Consider the following 20,514-nt stretch of genomic DNA (forward strand, 5'->3'; position numbering starts at 1 on the left):
TTCACTTAATCATTACAATACTTTGAAAATGTCTCAAGATGGTGAGAATAGCGTGGATTCTTCACAAGGCTCTGCACAGTTCTGGTTTCTTTGAGGCCATTTCTGAAAATCCTTCTTTCTGTCATTACTTATTTGGAAAAGAAATTGGGACCACACCGAGCATCGCAGGCGTTGCAACTAGTTACAGGCGTTGCTAATTTGCGGCTCTGGAGTGGCCGGTGGTTAATCCCGCTTCCGCAGGTGTGCGCTGTTTGCCTGAGTCCCAGGGCCCTTTGGCAGGCCGTGTGGTTCTTTCCCGGCAGCATTTGCAAAACCCCGTGTATCTGATGATTCATGTCTGTTTTCTCCGAAGAAGACAAAATAATATTTTGAAACTCTACCCTGCTTTTCCACAGGGTGTGCAGATCTCCAAACCCTGGACACCATGCAGCCAGTGGAGAGGAAAAGGCAGGGCTACATTCATGAGCTGATTGAGACTGAGGAGCGGTACGTGAATGACCTGCAGCTCGTCGTGGAGGTGAGTGAGGGGCGCCGTGGGCTCTGCGGGCTCCTTAGGCGGTGGAGCCTCGTAGCGAAGTATCACCTTTGGCGAGTGAATTCTCAAGCAGTGACAGGAGCGCTCACACCCTCAAAATGCTTCCTCTGACCCTTGGAGAGGCCTTGAGGATCTCAAGTCGGCTCTTTCTCCAGATTAGGTAATTCAGAGTGAAGAGAGAGAGAAAAGGCACTCAGTGCCTCAGTCAGATGTGGTAGAGGCCCCATCAGGAAAGACCAAGATACAGAGTAGGTGGAAAGGCTCTACAGCAAATGTATCTGCCTCAGACTTTTCTCTGACGATGTCTGCACTGCTCTTCTGGCACCTGACGCTTTCATAAAGTTTAATTATTTGCAGAGGAATTGTGAGGCAGTGGGAGTGTTCACCTAACCTTTATATCAGTTTGGAAAACCAAACAGTATACTGTAAAATAGCTCCCAAATCTCATATATTTACTGTGTTTGTGACTATTAATGTTGCCAGCGACCCCTAAGCAGACAATGGCCGTTAGAGTGGCACTTTTAAATGATTCGCGTTTGAGCAAACAAAGTAAGATTTTATACTTTTATTGTGCTTTTGTTTCCATGGCTTTCAGTTCCCACGAATCATGTCAGGGCCCTCAGATGAGACCAGTTTAAAAAAAAAACTTAAAGAGAACAGGTGTCCCCACTCAGGCCCAACAGGTGCACTGTTTATGTGGCCGTGACCTCGAGAGCACACGGTGCAGAAGCTGAGTCCTGCATCTGCCCCAGCAAGGCCTGCCCCCGATTCATTCTCTCCCCTGAATTCGGGCTGGGATCTCAGACTTGGCACACTCGTTCCTCTCAGACGTTCACTGTCCTGCAGGTCTCGGTTGATAACGTCTGTCTTCCCCCAGCCTGTGAGCTCCTGAGGGCAGAGACTGTGTGTCCTTCGTCCTACACCCCAAACGTAGCCTGGCCCTTTACAGGCCTTCCCAACAGGACTGAATTTATGTGTGGCCAGGTGTGTTTATGTCTGCACTTCCCTCACCAGGATGGATGGCCTGGAAGAAAAGCCCATCTTTCTGATTAACCCCTATGAGTGTCAGCCCTGCTGCTGGTCCGATTCCAGTCCTAAGGGGTTGTAATGGGTGTGGAGAACCGCTCTGACTAGCACAGAAGGTGAACGGGGGCCAGGCGCTCTCCCCGTCTCAGGCCGGCCTCTTAACCACTTGGGCTTGGTTCTTCTCACTCTGCGCACCTCACAAGACGCTCTGAGGGGTGAGGCATCATGTTGGGGTCAGGGGGTTAGGGTAAAAAGCACTGCCCACAGGCAAGGGCTTCTCATTACCGTTCCCATGGAGGGCCCCATGGAGGTCCCCAGAGGACCCAGCCACCTCATCCTCCTCTGCTTACCTCACTGAGGCTGGCACAAAGCAGGTAAACAGAACGAATAAACAGTAACATAAATTAATCAGCGAATGAAAGAACAATCAGATGCTTTCCCTGGCCTTCAGGAGCAACCTCAGAGCAGATCGACCTTGTTTCCAGGGCTCTCCCTCATAGGAGTGTCCAGACATCTTCAGTCTGATTCTGGAACCGTAGAGGCACTTTTATCTGAGTTCTTTGAATCCAGGTTCAACTCAATGCAGTAAACATTAATTTAGAACAGTTTCAATGGAGGGTAACGTCGTGTATTTTGGAGAGATTTCACGTGAGAAGAGTTGTCTCAGATGACTTCACCATTTCCGTAAGGCTTTTGAAGTCATTCCCTAGTTGTTTAGTGGAAACTTGAACTTAGAATCAAAAAGTTGTTTTAGTTCTGGCTCCTCCACATCCTAGCTTTGTGACCTTGAGCAAATTACTCTCTCAGCTTTTATTTCTTCGTGGGTCAATTGGGAATAATAATACCTGACTCAGCATGACCTACATCATCTATGAAGTTAATTGAGAAACCCACACACACACATGTGCATGTACACCCACACGTGTGCATGTACACACACACCAGCATATGCATGTATGTGCATATCAGAGCTTTGTGAAACCTTAAGTGCTATGGATTACCAAAGTGTTATCATTTAACCTCTGAAATCCACAAGTGCTTGGTGGCCAGTCTTGAGGATAGGAGAAGGCATGACTCTTTCTTCTGGTGCACTTCTCACCAACTGCCTCCAGACCCCTGAGGTGCTCCGCCTGACCACGGTCATGCTCCCTCAGTGCTGCAGGCTCTTCCAGCGTGTGGGTGCTTTATGCCCACGGTTTATTTAGCCTGTATAACACCCTGAGGAGGTAGGTATGAGAATCTCCTCCTCTTGATGAGACTGCTGGATTCAGTCCTTAGAATCAGCCCTGATAGGAGACGAAAGAGCAAAAAGTAGGGAAATTTTGCAATTTAAAATTTAACAGTCACAATATGTTTATTTAAAAGTGCCATGATCTTCCTAGTTTTAGTGTATGAAGATAATGTTTTATTTAGACCACACAGGCTGTGTGTACTGCACTTAATTAAGCTGTCTTCTTTCCCTTGTGTTCTGAATTAGGTTTTTCAGAAACGAATGGCAGAACCAGGTTTTCTCACTGAAGGAGAAATGGCCTTGATCTTTGTGAACTGGAAGGAGCTCATCATGTCTAACACGAAGCTGCTGAAGTGAGTCGTGAGCATCTCCTGTCGTTGCAGCGGACGCCCCCAGCCCCAGGGCTGAGACTCACACCTAACTCTCTGCAGCCAGGGCTGCTTAGCAAAGAACTTTCACTGTTTTCTGTTCCCTCAGGCTTTTTTTTTATATATATAAATTTATTTATTTTATTTATTTTATTTTTGGCTGCGTTGGGTCTTCGTTGCTGTATGCGGGCTTTCTCTAGTTGCAGTGAGCAGGGGCTACTCTTCATTGCGGTGTGCAGGCTTCTCATTTCAGTGGCTTCTCCTGCTGCAGAGCCTGGGCTCTCGGTGCACGGGCTTCAGTAGTTGCAGCGCACAGGCTTAATAGTTGTGGCTCGCGGGCTCTAGAGCACAGGCTCAGTAGTTGTGGCACATGGGCTTAGTTGCTCCACGGCATGTGGGATCTTCCCAGACTAGGGCTCGAACCCATGTCCCCTGCACTGGCAGGTGGATTCTTAACCAGTGTGCCACCAGGGAAGTCCCTGCCTCAGGCTTTTAATTTTATTATCATTTTATGAAATGCTCTCTAACTCTGAAATGCATAATTATTGAAGTAAAGAAATATAACAAAGAAAATATTTGATTAAGCAAAGGAAAACTTAAATCATTAAACAAACAATATGTCAACATATGGTTCCAAAATATACTTGACTCTGCATCAGACAGAGTCAGGAGAGAAGCTGCAGCTCATGGCCTAGACATAACTGGCTGGTCTGGCACTCTCCTAAGTCCAGAGTGAAATTCCATTCCCTTCGGTGATTTTCTGTCCCTTACACCCATGAGGACAGGCTCCTGTGGGGAGGCATGAGCAGTCCCAGCGCTTGCTGCCTCTCCGCCCTCCTTGGGGCTCAGCAGCTCTCTGGGAACGATGCCGCCTCCACACCTGGCCTCTGTGGGCTCCTGCTCCCCTTTTTCCCTTACAGAGGGTGGAAATTTCTTTCTTCTTGCTTCAGCTGAAAACAAGTTAGAAAATTTTCAAAAGAAACTTTGCTAGGAAACTAAGCTGAATCCAAAACAATTCCAAAGACCTAGGAACACCCAAGTGCGCAGACTTCATTTTCTTCTTCTTCTTTCTAGCAGCTCACCCAGGTTGGCTGGGTAGGCAGGGCTTTAGGCCCTTGCTGCCTCCTCCTCCTGACTTTTCCCTCATGGTGCCAGAGATTTTTAGGTAACTCACTGGTTGTCATTACCATTAGTCTCGCAAGGTATTCATCCTTCATTTGCAAAGCACATTCAGTTAGAAATGGGAAGTGAGAGTGTGTGTTGGTTGCAGGGCCTTGCGAGTACGGAAGAAGACCGGGGGTGAGAAGATGCCCGTGCAGATGATTGGGGACATCCTGGCAGCTGAGCTGTCCCACATGCAGGCTTACATCCGGTTCTGCAGCTGTCAGCTGAATGGAGCAGCTCTGTTACAGCAGAAGACAGATGAACATGCAGACTTCAAAGAATTTTTAAAGGTAACTCCATTCTGGGAATGTAGGCAGGCCAGCCTTGTTCTGAGCCAGGAGGCAGGGGTGTATGGCGGCATGGTGGGGAATCTCAGCAGTGGAAAAGGCCATCTCCATCACCTTCCAAAGGAAACACAAATATGGCAAAGAACTTTCTGATTGCTTTGAGTTGCCTTTCATGTTGAATTGATTTTTCTTGGCACTGGGACCATGATTTTGCCCATCTTAAATAGCAGAGTGTTTTTTTAAGCCTACTTACATAAATCAGCTACTTTATACTCCAAAAAGTCCAGAATGTCACTTTCTTAATTTTGTAAACTGTATTTATTTTATACCCATCTTATTCCAGAAGGAGTATAAAATAGCTTACTTAAACGTATAAAATGCAACAAGATAAAATAAAATTTAAAATAAGTGGATGGGGAGTTCCCTGGTGGTCCAGTGGTTAGGATTTGGTGCTTTCACTGCCGTGGCCCGGGTTCAATCCCTGATCGGGGAACAGAGATCCCACAAGCTGCATGGTGCGGCCAAAAAAAAAAGTGTATGAATAAAATGGGACAAAAGGAAATGAGAGTAGGAAAAAAAATGGTGACACCAGGAATCAGGATAACAAATAAAAAGCGCATCTGTGATCCTATACATATACAAGAAGTGTACGCAGCTGTCATAAAACCTTCCAGAAACCAATGAGCAGACAGAAAACAATTGGTTCCATGATGCCATGGTCATAAATTAAAAACAAGCAGCTGGTAAGGAGAAGTAACGCTAGAACTGTACTCAGAAAGTACACTGTGTATATATTCACTGTATATAATATAATGAGTCGGCAACAACCTTAGAGTGATACAGCCATGAGCTTCATATGTCTGGTTATATCATAATAGAAAATCACATTTTGATAAGTCATTTTTATTGATGCTGTTCAGTAATAGAAACTATTACTACACACGTTAAAATGGTGAGGGAAATGAAAGAAAAATCTGTTTTCTTGGTTTTTTTTTGCATTTTTTTTGTTGTTGTTGTGAAGTGCTTCATAGTGGGATATATTATACAGCCCCAGTAGTACTTTATGGGAAAATGCATAATTTTAATATTTTTATTATCAGAAAAGAATGGAAAAATAAGCATAAAATATAAGATATATAGGCAAAGGATAAAATTCTAAGAGGAAAATAGAGGAAGTAATAAAGATAAAAGCACAAATGATATCAGTCTGTCTGCAAACAGGTACAGTGAAAAGAACTGATAAAATATAACTCCACTAAATCTAATAGAAAAAGAGAAAAAAAAACACAAGTAAAAACAAGAATAGATACAAAGTTATTTCTTAAAAGTGTATGTAATTCAAAATATATGCTAATAAATCTGAAAACATTAACAAAACTTATAGTTTTCTATTAAAGTTTGAAAACTGGTTCAATAAGAATAGAAAATCTAGAGAGAGTCAGGCTCGTGCCATCTTGCCCCCACCATCCGCGCCCAGCCACCCTTTCCCTTTAGACACTCTCAGGCCCCCACCCGCCCCTTTCCAAGCATGTCCCGGGCCACCGCCGCAGAAACCGCACCAACTCTACCCACACATTCTCTATGCGGGACATGCAGCCAGGTCTACAAGTATTCTTAGAGCAGAGATGAGCTATCTGGAATAAAGCCAGCAAGTGACCTGTCCATTTAATCCACAGATGAATAATACTGCAACCAGCCCAATGTCTACTGCCACTCCAAGTAGTGGAAGAAGTACAGGGAAGTCTATAAGCTTTGCAGCAGAATTGCAGAGTATGATGTTTTTGCTTACAGATTAAAGACTTGAACATAGACCTGAAACCATAAAACTCCTTTAAGAAAACATAGGTGGTTTTTTCTAGGTGATTCTAGGAGGCCTCTTCATGAAACAGCAGTTTTGGTAGAAGATGTAGTATACACACAGTTAATTAACCTCCTGTGTGGCTGACAGGGTCTTGGTGCTCTGGCCTGGTGTCAGGCCTGAGCCTCCAAGGTGGGAGAGCCGAGTTCAGGACATTGTACCACCAAAGACCTCTCAGCCCCAAGTAATATCAATTGGCGAGAGCTCTCCCAAAGATCTTCGTCTCAACGCTAAGACCCAGCTCCACTCAACAGCCAGCAAGCTCCAGTGCTGGACGCCCCATGCCAAACAACTAGCAAGACAGGAACACAGCCCCACCCATTAGCAGAGAGGCTGCCTAAAATCATTCTAAGTTCACAGACACCGCAAAACACACTGCCACATGCAGCCCCACCCACCAGAAAGACAAGATTCAGGCCCACCTACCAGAACACAGGCACCAGTCCCCTCCATCAGGAAGCCTACACAAGCCACTGACCCAACCTCACCCACTGGGGGCAGACACCAAAAACAACAGGAACAACGAACCTGCAGCCTGTGAAAAGGAGACCCTAAAGGGGTCATAAGTTACACAAAATGAGAAGCCAGAGAAATATGCAGCAGATGAAGGAGCAAGGTAAAAACCCACCAGACCAAACAAATGAAGAGGAAATAGTCCACCTGATAAAGAATTCAGGGTAATGATAGTAAAGATGATCCAAAATCTTGGAAATAGAATGGAGAAAATACAAGAAACGTTTAACAAGGACCTAGGAGAACTAAAGAGCAAACAAACAATGATGAACAACACAATAAGTGAAATTAAAAATTCTCTAGACGGAATCAGTAGCTGAATAACTGAGGCAGAAGAACGGATAAGGGACCTGGAAGATAAAATAGTGGAAATAACTACCGCAGAGCAGAATAAAGAAAAAAGAATGAAAAGAATTGAGGACAGTCTCAGAGACCTCTGGGACAACATTAAACGCACCAACATTCAAATTATAGGGGTCCCAGAAGAAGAGGAGAAAAAGAAAGAGTCTGAGAAAATATTTGAAGAGATTATAGTCAAAAACTTCCCTAACATGGGAAAGGAAATAGTCAAGTCCAGGAAGTGCAGAGAGTCCCATACAGGATAAGTCCAAGGAGAAACATGCCAAGACACATATTAATCAAACTATCAAAACTTAAATACAAAGAAAAAATATTAAAAGCAGCAAGGGAAAAGCAACAAATAACATACAAGGGAATCCCCATAAGGTTAACAGCTGATCTTTCAGCAGAAACTCTGCAAGCCAGAAGGGAGCAGCAGGACATATTTAAAGTGATGAAAGGGAAAAACCTACAACCAAGATTATTCTACCCAGTAAGGATCTCATTCAGATTCGACAGAGAAATTAAAACCTTTACAGACAAGCAAAAGTTAAGAGAATTAGGCACCACCAAACCAGCTTTACAACAAATGCTAAAGGAACTTCTCTAGGGAGGAAACACAAGAGAAGGAAAAGACCTACAAAAACAAACCCAAAACAATTAAGAAAATGGTAATAGGAACATACATATCGATAATGATGTTAAATGTAAATGGATTAAATGCTCCAACCAAAAGACATAGACTGGCTGAATGGATACAAAAACAAGACCCATATATATGCTGTCTACAAGAGACCCACTTCAGACCTAGGGATGCATACAGACTGAAAGTGATGAGATGGAAAAAGATATTCCATGCAAATGGAAATCAAAAGAAAGCTGGAGTAGCAGTACTCATATCAGATAAAATAGACTTTAAAATAAAAACTATATTACAAGAGACAAAGAAGGACACTACATAATGATCAAGGGATCAATCCAAGAAGAAGATATAACAATTGTAAATATTTATGCACCCAACATAGGAGCACCTCAATACATAAGGCAAATGCTAACAGCCATAAAAGGGGAAATCGACAGTAACACAATAATAGTAGGGGACTTTAACACCCCACTTTCACCAATGGACAGATCATCCAAAATGAAAATAAATAAGGAAACACAAAGTTTAAATGACACATTAGACAAGATGGACTTAATTGATATTTATAGGACATTCTATCCAAAAACAACAGAATACACTTTCTTCTCAAGTGCTCATGGAACATTCTCCAGGATAGATCATATCTTGGGTCACAAATCAAGCCTTAGTAAATTTAAGAAAATTGAAATTGTATCAAGTATCTTTCCCAACCACAACGTTATGAGACTAGATATCAATTACAGGAAAAAAAAACTGTAAAAAATACAAACACATGGAGGCTAAACAATACACTACTAAATAACCAAGAGATCACTGAAGAAATCAAAGAGGAAATCAAAAACTACCTAGAGACACTGTCCTCAGGCTGACTGTGGTGGACATTTTGAGGGCAGCTGATCCTCAGCCTGTGCGCCCCACACCACTTCCTGTGGAAGCTTGAGCCAGCTGTGTAGCTTTCTCCCTTTGTCTCATAACCATGTCCACCAATGAGAATGCTAATTCACCAGCTGCCCGCCTTAACAGATTCAGAAACAAGGGGAAAGACAGTACAGAAATGAGGCAGCACTGCATAGAGGTTAATGTGGAGTTCCAGAAAGCTAAGAAGGATGACTAGATGCTGAAAAGGAGAAATGTCAGCTCTTTTCCAGATGATGCTGCTTCTCCACTGCAGGAGAACCACAACAATCAGGGCGCTGTAAATTGGTCTGTTGATGACATTGTCAAAGGCATAAATAGCAACAATTTGGAAAGCCAGCTCTAAGCTACTCAAGCTGCTAGGAAACTGCTTTCTAGGGAAAAACAGCCCCCCACAGACAGCATAATCTGGGCTGGTTTGAGTCCAAAACTGTGTCCTTCTTGGGCAGAACTGACTGTAGTCCCATTCAGTTTGAATCTGCTTGGGCCCTCACTAACATTGCTTCCGGGACATCAAAACAGACCAAGGCTGTGGTAGATGGAGGTGCTATCCCAGCATTCATTTCTCTGTTGGCATCTCCCCATGCTCACATCAGTGAACAAGCTGTATGGGCTCTAGGAAACATTGCAGGTGATGGCTCAGTTTTCCGAGACTTGGTTATTAAGTATGGTGCAGTTGACCCGCTCTTGGCACTTTTGGCAGTTCCTGATACGTCATCTTTAGCATGTGGTTACTTACGTAATCTTACCTGGACACTTTCAAATCTTTGTCGCAACAAGAATCCCGCACCCCCCCTTAGACGCTGTTGAGCAAATTCTTCCTACTTTAGTTCGTCTCCTGCATCACGATGATCCAGAAGTTTTAGCTGATACCTGCTGGGCTATTTCCTACCTTACCAGTGGTCCAAATGAATGGATTGAAATGGTTGTGAAAACTGGGGTTGTACCCCAACTTTTGAAGCTTTTAGGAGCTACTGAATTGCTAATTGTGATTCCCATGCTAAGAGCCATAGGGAATATTGTCACTGGGACAGATGAACAGACTCAGATTGTAATGGATGCAGGAGCACTTGCCATCTTTCCCAGCCTGCTAACAAACTCCAAAACTAATATTCAGAAGGAAGCTACGTGGACAATGTCAAACATCACGGCTGCCCGCCAGGACAAGATATAACAAGTCGTAAATCATGGATTAGTCCCATTCCTTGTTGGCGTTCTCTCTAAGACAGACTTTAAGACACAAAAGGAAGCTGTATGGGCTGTGACCAACTATACAAGTGGCGGAACAGTTGAGCAGATCGTATACCTTGTTCATTGTGGCATAATAGAACCATTGATGAACCTCCTAACTGCAAAAGACACCAAAATTATTCGGGTTATTCTGGCTGCCATTTCAGATATCTTTCAGGCTGCTGAGAAAGTAGGTGAAACTGAGAAACTTAGTATAATGATTGAAGAATGTGGAGGTTTGGACAAAATTGAAGCTCTACAAAACCATGAAAATGAGTCTGTGTACAAAGCTTCATTAAACTTGATTGAGAAGTATTTCTCTGTGGAAGAAGAGGAAGATCAAAATGTTGTGCTGGAAACTACCTCTGAAGGGTATACATTCCAAGTTCAGGATGGCACTGCTGGGGCCTTCAGCTTTTAGATTGTACCTCTGAGGCATAAAGTTGTTTGTTGTATACTATGTTTGGTAGAAGTTTGTCTTACTGTTTCTCTACTAAGAACTCTTTTTACATGTGGTTTGTAATTGTAGCACTTTTTACAAAGAAACTATACTTGAACAGTTCCAAACTGTACATACTGTATGAAGCTTCTCCTCTCAATGGGCTTCTTATTTCTATGTGGAATTTCATACCTTGCAGTGTCCTGTAAATAAAGATTAAATTCCACCTTTTTCTTTACTTCAAAAAAAAAAATTACCTAGAAACAAGTGACAGTGAAAACTCGATGACCCAAAACCTATGGGATGCAGCAAAAGCAGTTCTAAGAGGGAAGTTTATAGCAATCCTACCTCAAGAAAAAAGAAAAATCTCAAATAAACAACCTAACCTTACACCTAAAGCAATTAGAGAAAGGAAGAAGAACAACAAAAAAAAAACCCCAAAGTTAGCAGAAGGAAAGAAATCATAAAGCTCAGATCAGAAATCAATGAAAAAGAAATGAAGGAAACAGTAGCAAATATCAATAAAACTAAAAGCTGGTTCTTTGGGAAGATAAACAAAATTGATAAACCATTAGCCAGACTCATCAACAAAAAAAAGGGAGAAGACTCAAATCAACAGAATTAGAAATGAAAAAGAAGTAACAACTGACACTGCAGAAATACAAAGGATCATGAGAGATTACTACAAGCAACTATATGCCAATAAAATGGACAACCTGGAAAAAATGGACAAATTCTTAGAAAAGCACAACCTTCCGAGACTGAACCAGGAAGAAATAGAAAATATAAACAGACCAATCACAAGCACTGAAATTGAAACTGTGATTAAAAATATTCCAACAAACAAAAAGCCCAGGACCAGATGGCTTCACAGGTGAATTCTATCAAACATTTAGAGAAGAGCTAACACCTATCCTTCTCAAACTCTTCCAAAATATAGCAGAGGGAGGAACACTCCCAAATTCATTCTATGAGGCCACCATCACCCTGATACCAAAACCAGACAAAGATGTCACACACACAAAAAAAAACTACAGGCCAATATCACTGATGAACATAGATGCAAAAATCCTCAACAAAATACTAGCAAACAGAATCCAACAGCACATTAAAAGGATCATACACCATGATCAAGTGGGGTTTATCCCAGGAATGCAAGGATTCTTCAGTATATGCCAATCAGTCATTGTGATACATCATATTCACAAATTGAAGGATAAAAACCATATGGTAATTTCAATAGATGCAGAAAAGCTTTTGACAAAATTCAACACCCATTTATGATAAAAATTCTCCAGAAAGTAGGCATAGAGGCAACCTACCTCAACATAATAAAAGCCATATATGACAGACCCACAGCCAACATTGTTCTCAATGATGAAAAACTGAAACCATTTCCTCTAAGATCAGGAACAAGACAAGGATGTCCACTCTCATCACTATTATTCAACATAGTTTTGGAAGTTTTAGCCACAGCAATCAGAGAAGAAAAAGAAATAAAAGGAATCCAAATTGGAAAAGAAGAAGTAAAGCTGTCACTGTTTGCAGATGACATGATACTATACATAGAGAATCCTAAAGATTCTACCAGAAAACTACTAGAGCTAATCAATGAATTTGGTAAAGTAGCAGGATACAAAAATTAATGCACAGAAATCTCTTGCATTCCTATACACTAATGATGAAAAATCCGAAAGAGAAATTAAGGAAACACTCCCATTTACCAATGCAACAAAAAGAGTAAAATATCTAGGAATAAACCTACCTAGGGAGACAAAAGACCTGTATGCAGAAAACTATAAGACACTGATGAAAGAAATTAAAGATCATACCAACAGATGGAGAGATATACCATGTTCTTGGATTGGAAGAATCAATATTGTGAAAATGACTCTACTACCCAAAGCAATCTACAGATTCAGTGCAATCCCTATCAAATTACCAGTGCCATTTTTCACAGAACTAGAACAAAAAATTTCACGATTTGTATGGAAACACAAAAGACCCGGAATAGTCAAAGCAATCTTGAGAAAGAAAAACGGAGCTGGAGGAATCAGGCTCTCTGACTTCAGACTATACTACAAAGCTACAGTAATCAAGACAGTATGGTACTGGCACAAAAACAGAAATATAGATTAATGGAACAGGATAGAAAGCCCAGAGATAAACCCACGCACATATGGTCACCTTATCTTTGATAAAGGAGGCAGGAATATACAATGGAGAAAAGACAGCCTCTTCAATAAGTGGTGCTGGAAAAACTGGACAGCTCCATGTAAAAGAATGAAATTAGAACACTTCCTAACATCATACACAAAAATAAACTCAAAATGGATTAAAGACCTAAATGTAAGGCTAAACACTATAAAACTCTTAGAGGAAAACATAGGCAGAGCACTTTATGACATAAATCACAGCAAGATCCTTTTTGACCCACCTCCTAGAGAAATGGAAATAAAAATAAACAAATGGGACCTAATTAAATTTAAAAGCTTTTGCACAGCAAAGGAAACCACAAAGAAGACGAAAAGACAACCCTCAGAATGGGAGAAAATATTTGCAAACAAAGCAACTGACAAAAGATTAATCTCCAAAATATACAAGCAGCTCATGGAGCTCAATATCAAAAAAACAAACAACCCAATCCAAAAACGGGCAGAAGACCTAAAGAGACATTTCTCCAAAGAAGATATACAGATTGCCAACAAACACATGAAAAGATGCTCAACATCACTAATCATTAGAGAAATGCAAATCAAAACTACAATGAGATATCACCTCACACCGGTCAGAATGGCCATCAACAAAAAATCTACAAACAATAAATGCTGGAGAGGGTGTGGAGAAAAGGGAACCCTCTTGCACTGTTGGTGGGAATGTAAATTGATACAGCCACTATGGAGAACAGTATGGAGGTTCCTTAAAAAACTAAAAATAAAATTACCATATGACCCAGCAATCCCACTACTGGGCATATACCCTGAGAAAACCATAATTCAGAAAGAGACATGTACCACAATGTCTATTGTGCAGCACTATTTACAATAGCCAGGACATGGAAGCAACCTAAGTGTCCATCAACAGATGAATGGATAAAGAAGATGTGGTACAGGGGCTTCCCTGGTGGCGCAGTGGTTGAGAATCTGCCTGCCAATGCAGGGGACATGGGTTCGAGCCCTGGTCTGGGAAGATCCCACATGCCACGGAGCAACTGGGCCCGTGAGCCACAATTACTGAGCCTGCGCGTCTGGAGCCTGTGCTCCGCGACAAGAGAGGCCGCGATGGTGAGAGGCCCGCGCACCGCGATGAAGAGTGGTCCCCACTTGCTGCAACTAGAGAAAGCCTTCGCACAGAAACGAAGACTCAACACAGTCATAAATAAAAATAAATAAATAAATAAAAGAACGTGAATTTAAAAAAAAAAAAAAAGAAGATGTGGTACATATATACAATGGAATATTACTCAGCCATAAAAAATGCAATTGAGCTATTTGTGGTGAGATGGATGGACCTAGAGTCTGTCATACAGAGTGAAGTAAGTCAGAAAAACAAATACTGTATGCTAACACATAATATGAAATCTAAAAAAACAGAAATGGTTCTGATGAACCTAGGGGCAGGACAGGAATAAAGACACAGACGTAGAGAATGGACTTGAGGACATGGGAGGGGGAAGGGGAAGCTGGGACGAAGTGAGTGGCATGGACATATATACACTACCAAATGTAAAATAGAGAGCTAGTGGGAAGCAGCTGCATAGCACAGGGAGATCAGCTCGGTGCTCTGTGACCACCTAGAGGGCTGGGATAGGGAGGGTGGGAGGGAGACACAAGAGGGAGGAGATATGGGGATATATGTATACATATAGCTGATTCACTTTGTTATACAGCAGAAACTAACACAACATTTTAAAGTTAACTACACTCCAATAAAGATGTTTAAAAAAAGAATAGAAAATCTGAAGATAATATTAAACAAGGGAAAAAACTGAGTAACCTACCCCAAAAGAGGAGCTAGTTTCACTTGATGGATTTAATGGTGAATTCTTTACAACAATAAAGGAATAGATTATTCCATTTTATATAAACTGTTACAGATCCCAGAAAAAAATAGAAAGCCTACCTAATTCATTATATAAGACAAAAGTGACTCTAACCCCAAGGCCTGTTTTTTTATTTGTGTTTAATTACAAAAATGAAAAAAAAAGTTATAACTGAATATCTTTTATAAATATAGTTGTTAAAATCTTAATTAAAATAACAGTGAATAAAATTAAGCATTACATGAAAAGAAGAGTCTGTCATAACCAAATAGGATCAATTCCAGGAGGCAACACAGTTTCATGCTCAGAACAAGACAGCCTTCAGAATTGGACTGCTCGGGCTGAAATTCCAGCCCCATCATGGTCCACTGTGTGACCAGGACAAGTTTCTTAACATTTGGTGCCTTAAGTCCCCTCATCTTTCACCTGGAGATAATCAGATAATACTTTTAAAGTACTTTAACACAGAGACCAGCACATAGTAAGCATTCAATAAATGCTAATTTTATTTATTTATCTTATGATGATATCAGGGATGTAAAAATGGTTCAGTATAAGGCACTGAGGACAGAGCCCTTCAATTGGTGGGAGGCAAGGTGTTGCCTAGAAATGAACTAGAAGAAACACAAGAAAGAAGCCAAGATCACAGAAACAAACATTAATCAGAATAATTAGATAAATGTGGAATTATGAGTATATGTGAACGTTTTAAAATAATAGTGGTATTAAATATAGGACATTTACCTTCTAAAGCATAGTAAAAGATTAAAAATTTTTTCAAATAGTGATAAAAATAGGAATTAAAAAAATAGGATGTAAATAGGACGTCAGTATCACCACAGTTGTAACAATAGCAAAAATAAAGTGTTTAGTCTCATAATGAAAGGCGTGGTGTTGATTACATTAAAAAGCAGATCTAACAAGCTGTGTTCTAAAATGTCACTTTTTAAAAAGACTCAGAAAATATAGAAATAAATACCATGAAGATGCTTATCTTAGAAACATATACATATCCAAAAACAAAAGGAGGGGGTAATTTTAATATCCCATAGTGGGAAATGATTAGGTAAATTATAGTAAATGTATTATTTTTCAGTCATTAAAATGATCATACTAGAGTACTAGCTACTCTGTTAGGTCCTGTACTAGTCCTAGGAGCAGAAGCAAATAAATGTGGTCCTTGGCATCCTGGAGTTAACAGTCTGGGTGGGAGTTATGGAGACACCTCATATGTGATGCCTCTACCTGTGTTACCCAGTCCAGATGTGGCACGATGATAAAGGAAGCCTTGGGGGCTTGAGAAGGATCACTGAAAAGGAGGGGAGGCGTGAAGAAGGGGAGAGCCTGGACTGGAGGAGGCTAATCTGAGTCTTCAGAGATGAATATGAATTAGCCAAGTGAAGGAAGAGTAGAAGGGACATTGTGAGCCTGGCTCATAGCAGGTGCTCAGTAAATGTATTGTTATGAATGAAGCAGGGTGATGAGCAGGCAGAGATGGGGGAGATCAAGAGCTACTTAGAAGACAGACTGGCATCAGTGGTAACTCCTAGGTATGTGTGGGGGAAGGTGAGTGCGTGAAGAATGGTGCTACCAACTCTGGAAGGAATAGGGGTAGAAGAGGATGCTTTTATGAGGGAAAACGAGGACTTCACTTGGGGGTATGTTGGGGTATTGAGGTGCCTTTGGGACATCCAGGTGAGACGGAGAGTAATTTGGCAAGTGTAGAGCTCCACAGCTGGTCTGGGTCACACTGTGGGGCTCAATCGTGTGGGATCTTGGGCAGAGGAGAGGAAAGGAGTGAGGAAGACTGAGAGGGTCAGTGGGCTGGGAAGACAGTCTGGTTCCGGAAGCAATGGGAGGGAGGGATTGCACAGGCTGTCAAACGCACATAAGAAAGAACTGAAAGCATCCGCTGGCTTTGGCACATGAGGTGGGATATTCCTGCTGTTAACCTGATACGTATCATTTTGGATCCTGAGTTTTTAAAAGAAGTTAGAAATCTAAAAGGTGGTCAAAGTCAGGAGAATAGCCAATGTTTCCTTGTTTTCCTTAGGCTATGATTTCCTCACAAGCCTCTCAATTATTTTGCAGAAGCTGGCATCTGACCCTCGATGTAAAGGAATGCCCCTTTCCAGCTTCCTGCTGAAGCCCATGCAGAGGATCACCCGCTACCCCCTCCTCATCAGAAGTGTGAGTGCCCAGCTGGGAGAAGCAGGACCCTTTGAGGTTCACTGAGGCTGATAGTCAGGGAGCCTCCAAATACACCAGCCACCCACCCCATGGTCCTACTCCACTGTCTGATGGACCAGGCACCGTGTGTGTGTGTGTGTGTGTGTGTGTGTGCGTGTGCGTGTGCGCACGCGCCCATGGACACACATGCAGTCTGAAGGGATAAATCCTTGAAGTGGGCAAATAAAAGAGGTATCCAGGGTCATTTGGGTTACCTGTCCTCCCCCTTCCCAGGAAGCTCCCTGGCCTCTCGGGGTCATGAGTGTATGTTGTCTAGGCAGGGCAACGGCCTCTAGGTCTCCAGCTGTGGAAGGAGTCCACAGTTAGTATGACCTTGGGGTCCAGTCGTCCTGCTGAGATCTGAATTCATCTACCAGCTGAATGTGTAGCCTAGACATCCCAGCAGTCTCCACTCAGTGTCCTAGACAGCTCATTGTCCCCTGGCTGTACCCTACCTCAGCTGGCTGACTACACAGTCCCTCCACAATCCACTCATCTTTCTGAGACAAACAATGTTGGCCTCTCGAGCTGATATGCCTTCTAAGGAGAAGGCAGACTTTCAAAGTATTATTCCACAGGTAATCATTGAGGTAATTTTAATCATCTTACAAAGGAAAACAGTAGAAATAATATAAGACTGTTGCTTTTATTGATGATGCCTTGATCTCTGGTCTGTAAGCCATGTTAACTCAATATAGACCTTATGTTACAGAGCTAATGTCACAGTTCTGATACCAAATGGACCTGTTAATACACATTAATCCACAGTCCCTTACCTGAAATATTTGGGGCCAGATGTGTTTCAGAATTCAGAATGTAATTCAAATGCTGTATATTACATGACACCCCAACAAAGCCTGGGCAGCACCGATAAGCAACACATTAATAGTCCTACAGTGAAATTCATGAATAATCACTGTAAGTAGACTTAAAAAGTACATCTCTTCAGTTTAGGTCAAGTTTTGCCACTAAATGAGTAATGAAAAAAGCTTTAGGCTTTCAGAGCTTTTTCACATTTTGGAACTATAAATGAAGCACAGGAGTCATCTACTGATGGGCCCGCTAATTTCCAGAGGGACCACACAAATTTGCATCCTCTATCCCTTTACCTTTGGAACATTAGTGTGAAGTCACTTTCCAATGAAATGAATGCATTTTCCTACATGCTGACAACATGGTTTTATTGTGTTTTTTCCGTGGCAGGGGATTCATTGCTTTCAGCAGATTTCTCAGAAGGATCAATGACCCCAAAAATATAATGAAATGTTGCTATTCACCAAGTTAACATACTTCTCAAAGGTGCAGCCAGTTTATACTGGAGGGTTCACCCTAAAGGCACATGGCTTAAGTTACCAGGGGAAGTAGGGAGGCACCCTTACATATACAGCCTATCCCCAGACCCAGCTAGAGAGCCACCAGAGACCCACAGGGCACTTGGTCCACGTAGCGCTTGGCCCACCCTCTTGTCACTGAGTCACCTGTCTCCCCGAGAACTCAGGGGCCCTGAGCCTCTCAAGGGTAAACGACTGTCTCGCCCACTATTGTATTTCCAGCGCCCAGCACCCAGCTGGCAGGGCAGGTGGAAGACGTAAGACATCCCACATGACGCAGCCCCCTCTCTTCCAGATTCTGGAGAACACCCCAGAAAATCACGTAGACCACTCCTCTCTGAAGCTGGCCCTCGAGCGGGCAGAGGAGCTCTGCTCGCAAGTTAATGAAGGCGTTCGGGAGAAGGAAAATTCAGACCGACTGGAGTGGATCCAGACTCACGTGCAGTGTGAAGGTCTCGCGGAGGTGAGGCCTGTGGGGCTGAGCTGGGTGCCGCCAGGCAGGCTCCGGGTGGGGAACCAGGGTCGTGCCTTCCCCTAGTGTAGACAGTCTACGCCTCCGCTCAGCCCATGCAGACGCACCATCCTGCCCATTCTTGGGTTGTCATCTTCCTGTCTCATAAAGACAGGTGTTTTGAGTTCTTTGAATTCAGCCGGTAGAATCAGTATTCTGTGGTTTTGTAAGTAATTATTTTCACTGTGCCAGTCTGAACTTTGAAGAGAAATAAATGTAAGGATCTTTTGTGTAAAAGTGAATGATTACAGCCACATTCCCACCTAGAAGGGTCTACCGCACCTCCCTCAGGTCCAGGGCACTGGCCTCGCCAGGGGTGCTGGGAGTTACAAAGTGACAGTTTCTTTCTCTTTAAGCAACTTGTTTTCAACTCCCTCACCAACTGCCTGGGGCCCCGCAAGCTCCTGCACAGCGGAAAGCTGTACAAGACCAAGAGCAACAAGGAGCTGCACGGGTTCCTCTTCAATGACTTCCTGCTTCTCACCTACATGGTCAAGCAGTTTGCTGTTTCCTCGGGCTCGGAGAAACTTTTCAGCTCTAAGTCCAACGCTCAGTTCAAAATGTATAAAATGGTAAGTGTAACGTTCCTGGCAGTAGCATCAAGAGCACAACGAGGTGTTTCCTTTAAGGACCTCCTTCCCAGCCTGAGCCTTTCCTGTCCTCATGGGACTCTCTCCACCTGCCTCCAGACGGCTCACGCTTCCTTTGTCACTCCCCAGGGAAGAAGGCTAGTGTGGCTGGGCCTTCACTGCCCTCTGACAGCCACCAGCTGGATTCCAGCTTCCTTCCCAGCAAACACGATGTGTGATCCCGCCTCCATCCACGTTCAGCATCGGGTCTCTCCGTAAAACCAAGGCTGACACGAAGGGTCAAGTGTCAGTGCCTGGAGGAGAGACCCTGTCACGTGAGCTGTCACAGACACTCGGAGCTCCTGTCCCCACTTTAGTAACATCTGATCTACCCTAGATATTTACTTTCACGAAACAGAGGCAGTTTCTTTTCTCCTAAGTAAAGGACTCTGGAAGCTGGACCCCTCTACAAGGCTCTTCAGAACAGACAGTTCTCTGGACGTGGGAGGGAGGAGTGTTCTGACCCATTTCGCAGCCTGTGTTTTGGCCCTAATTCTTTCAGCCCATTTTCCTGAATGAAGCCTTGGTGAAACTGCCCACAGACCCTTCCAGCGATGAACCTGTCTTCCACATTTCTCACATTGACCGGGTCTACACCCTCCGGACAGACAACGTTAATGAGAGGTCAGTCCTGACCACGCGTGACCTGCCTTGGGGCCTAGGAGAAAGCCCGACCTCTCCCTCCGCCGTAAACCCACCTCCAGCCCGTGCTCACGCCCTACTCATTCCCCCTCCACCACAGTCCCACTGGCAGGCCTCGGTTTAGACGTGCCAGGTTACCGCAAACGCCTCTAACACACTTCCCTGCTTCCAGCCTCTCCTCGGGATCTTCTGAAGTGGGAGAGCCAACACCTCACTTCCTACTGCAATCCCTCAGGGACAGTCTGTTCTCCTTCGCCTGCTCTCTGGGGCTGTCCCGTGCCTCTGGGTCTCAGTCCCACCCCTGCACTCCAGCCGGATTGTCTGCCCTCCCCCACTGCCCTCTGCATGGGTGCCTTCCTCCCTCCCTGCCTGGCCAGCCACGTGTCCTCTGTCCTCTGGGTGTAGCTCCTCCTCCGCTGTGTGCACAGCTCTCTGTGCAATAGAACCTGTCATTTGTCGTGCTGAGCTGCCATTGCATCTTCCATCTCTGTGCGCCCAGCACCTGACAAGTGCCTGGTGCCGTCAAGAACTTTCTAGAAATTCTCAAGCTTGATCCTCAATTAGCAAACAAGTCCTTCAGTT

The 20,514-nt window shown here is 43.3% G+C and overlaps 1 protein-coding gene and 1 pseudogene across 20 annotated transcripts in view; both read left to right on the forward strand.

Moving 5' to 3' along the window:
- ITSN2 (intersectin 2) overlaps positions 1-20,514 on the forward strand; it is a gene marked incomplete at its 3' end in the record, with an annotated part of 202,961 nt that overhangs the window by 178,076 nt on the left and 4,371 nt on the right. For 17 of the 19 annotated variants that reach the window (XM_082358413.1, XM_082358415.1, XM_082358408.1 and 14 more), the window contains 7 exons: positions 396-517; positions 3,039-3,145; positions 4,431-4,614; positions 16,682-16,780; positions 18,446-18,613; positions 19,018-19,233; positions 19,793-19,914. In XM_082358413.1, the coding sequence (XP_082214539.1) occupies positions 396-517; positions 3,039-3,145; positions 4,431-4,614; positions 16,682-16,780; positions 18,446-18,613; positions 19,018-19,233; positions 19,793-19,914 (1,018 nt within the window). Of the gene's footprint in view, positions 1-395; positions 518-3,038; positions 3,146-4,430; positions 4,615-16,681; positions 16,781-18,445; positions 18,614-19,017; positions 19,234-19,792; positions 19,915-20,104; positions 20,376-20,514 lie in introns of those variants that run through there. The other 2 variants (XM_082358405.1, XM_082358414.1) reach the window with 2 other exon arrangements.
- LOC309612556 (importin subunit alpha-1 pseudogene) lies at positions 4,621-12,299 on the forward strand (annotated as a pseudogene). The gene has a single exon. The product of its transcript is annotated as an importin subunit alpha-1 pseudogene (transcript).

This window comes from Balaenoptera borealis, assembly GCF_965194805.1.
Source record: "Balaenoptera borealis genome assembly, chromosome: 15".
Classification (NCBI taxonomy): Eukaryota; Metazoa; Chordata; class Mammalia; order Artiodactyla; family Balaenopteridae; genus Balaenoptera; species Balaenoptera borealis.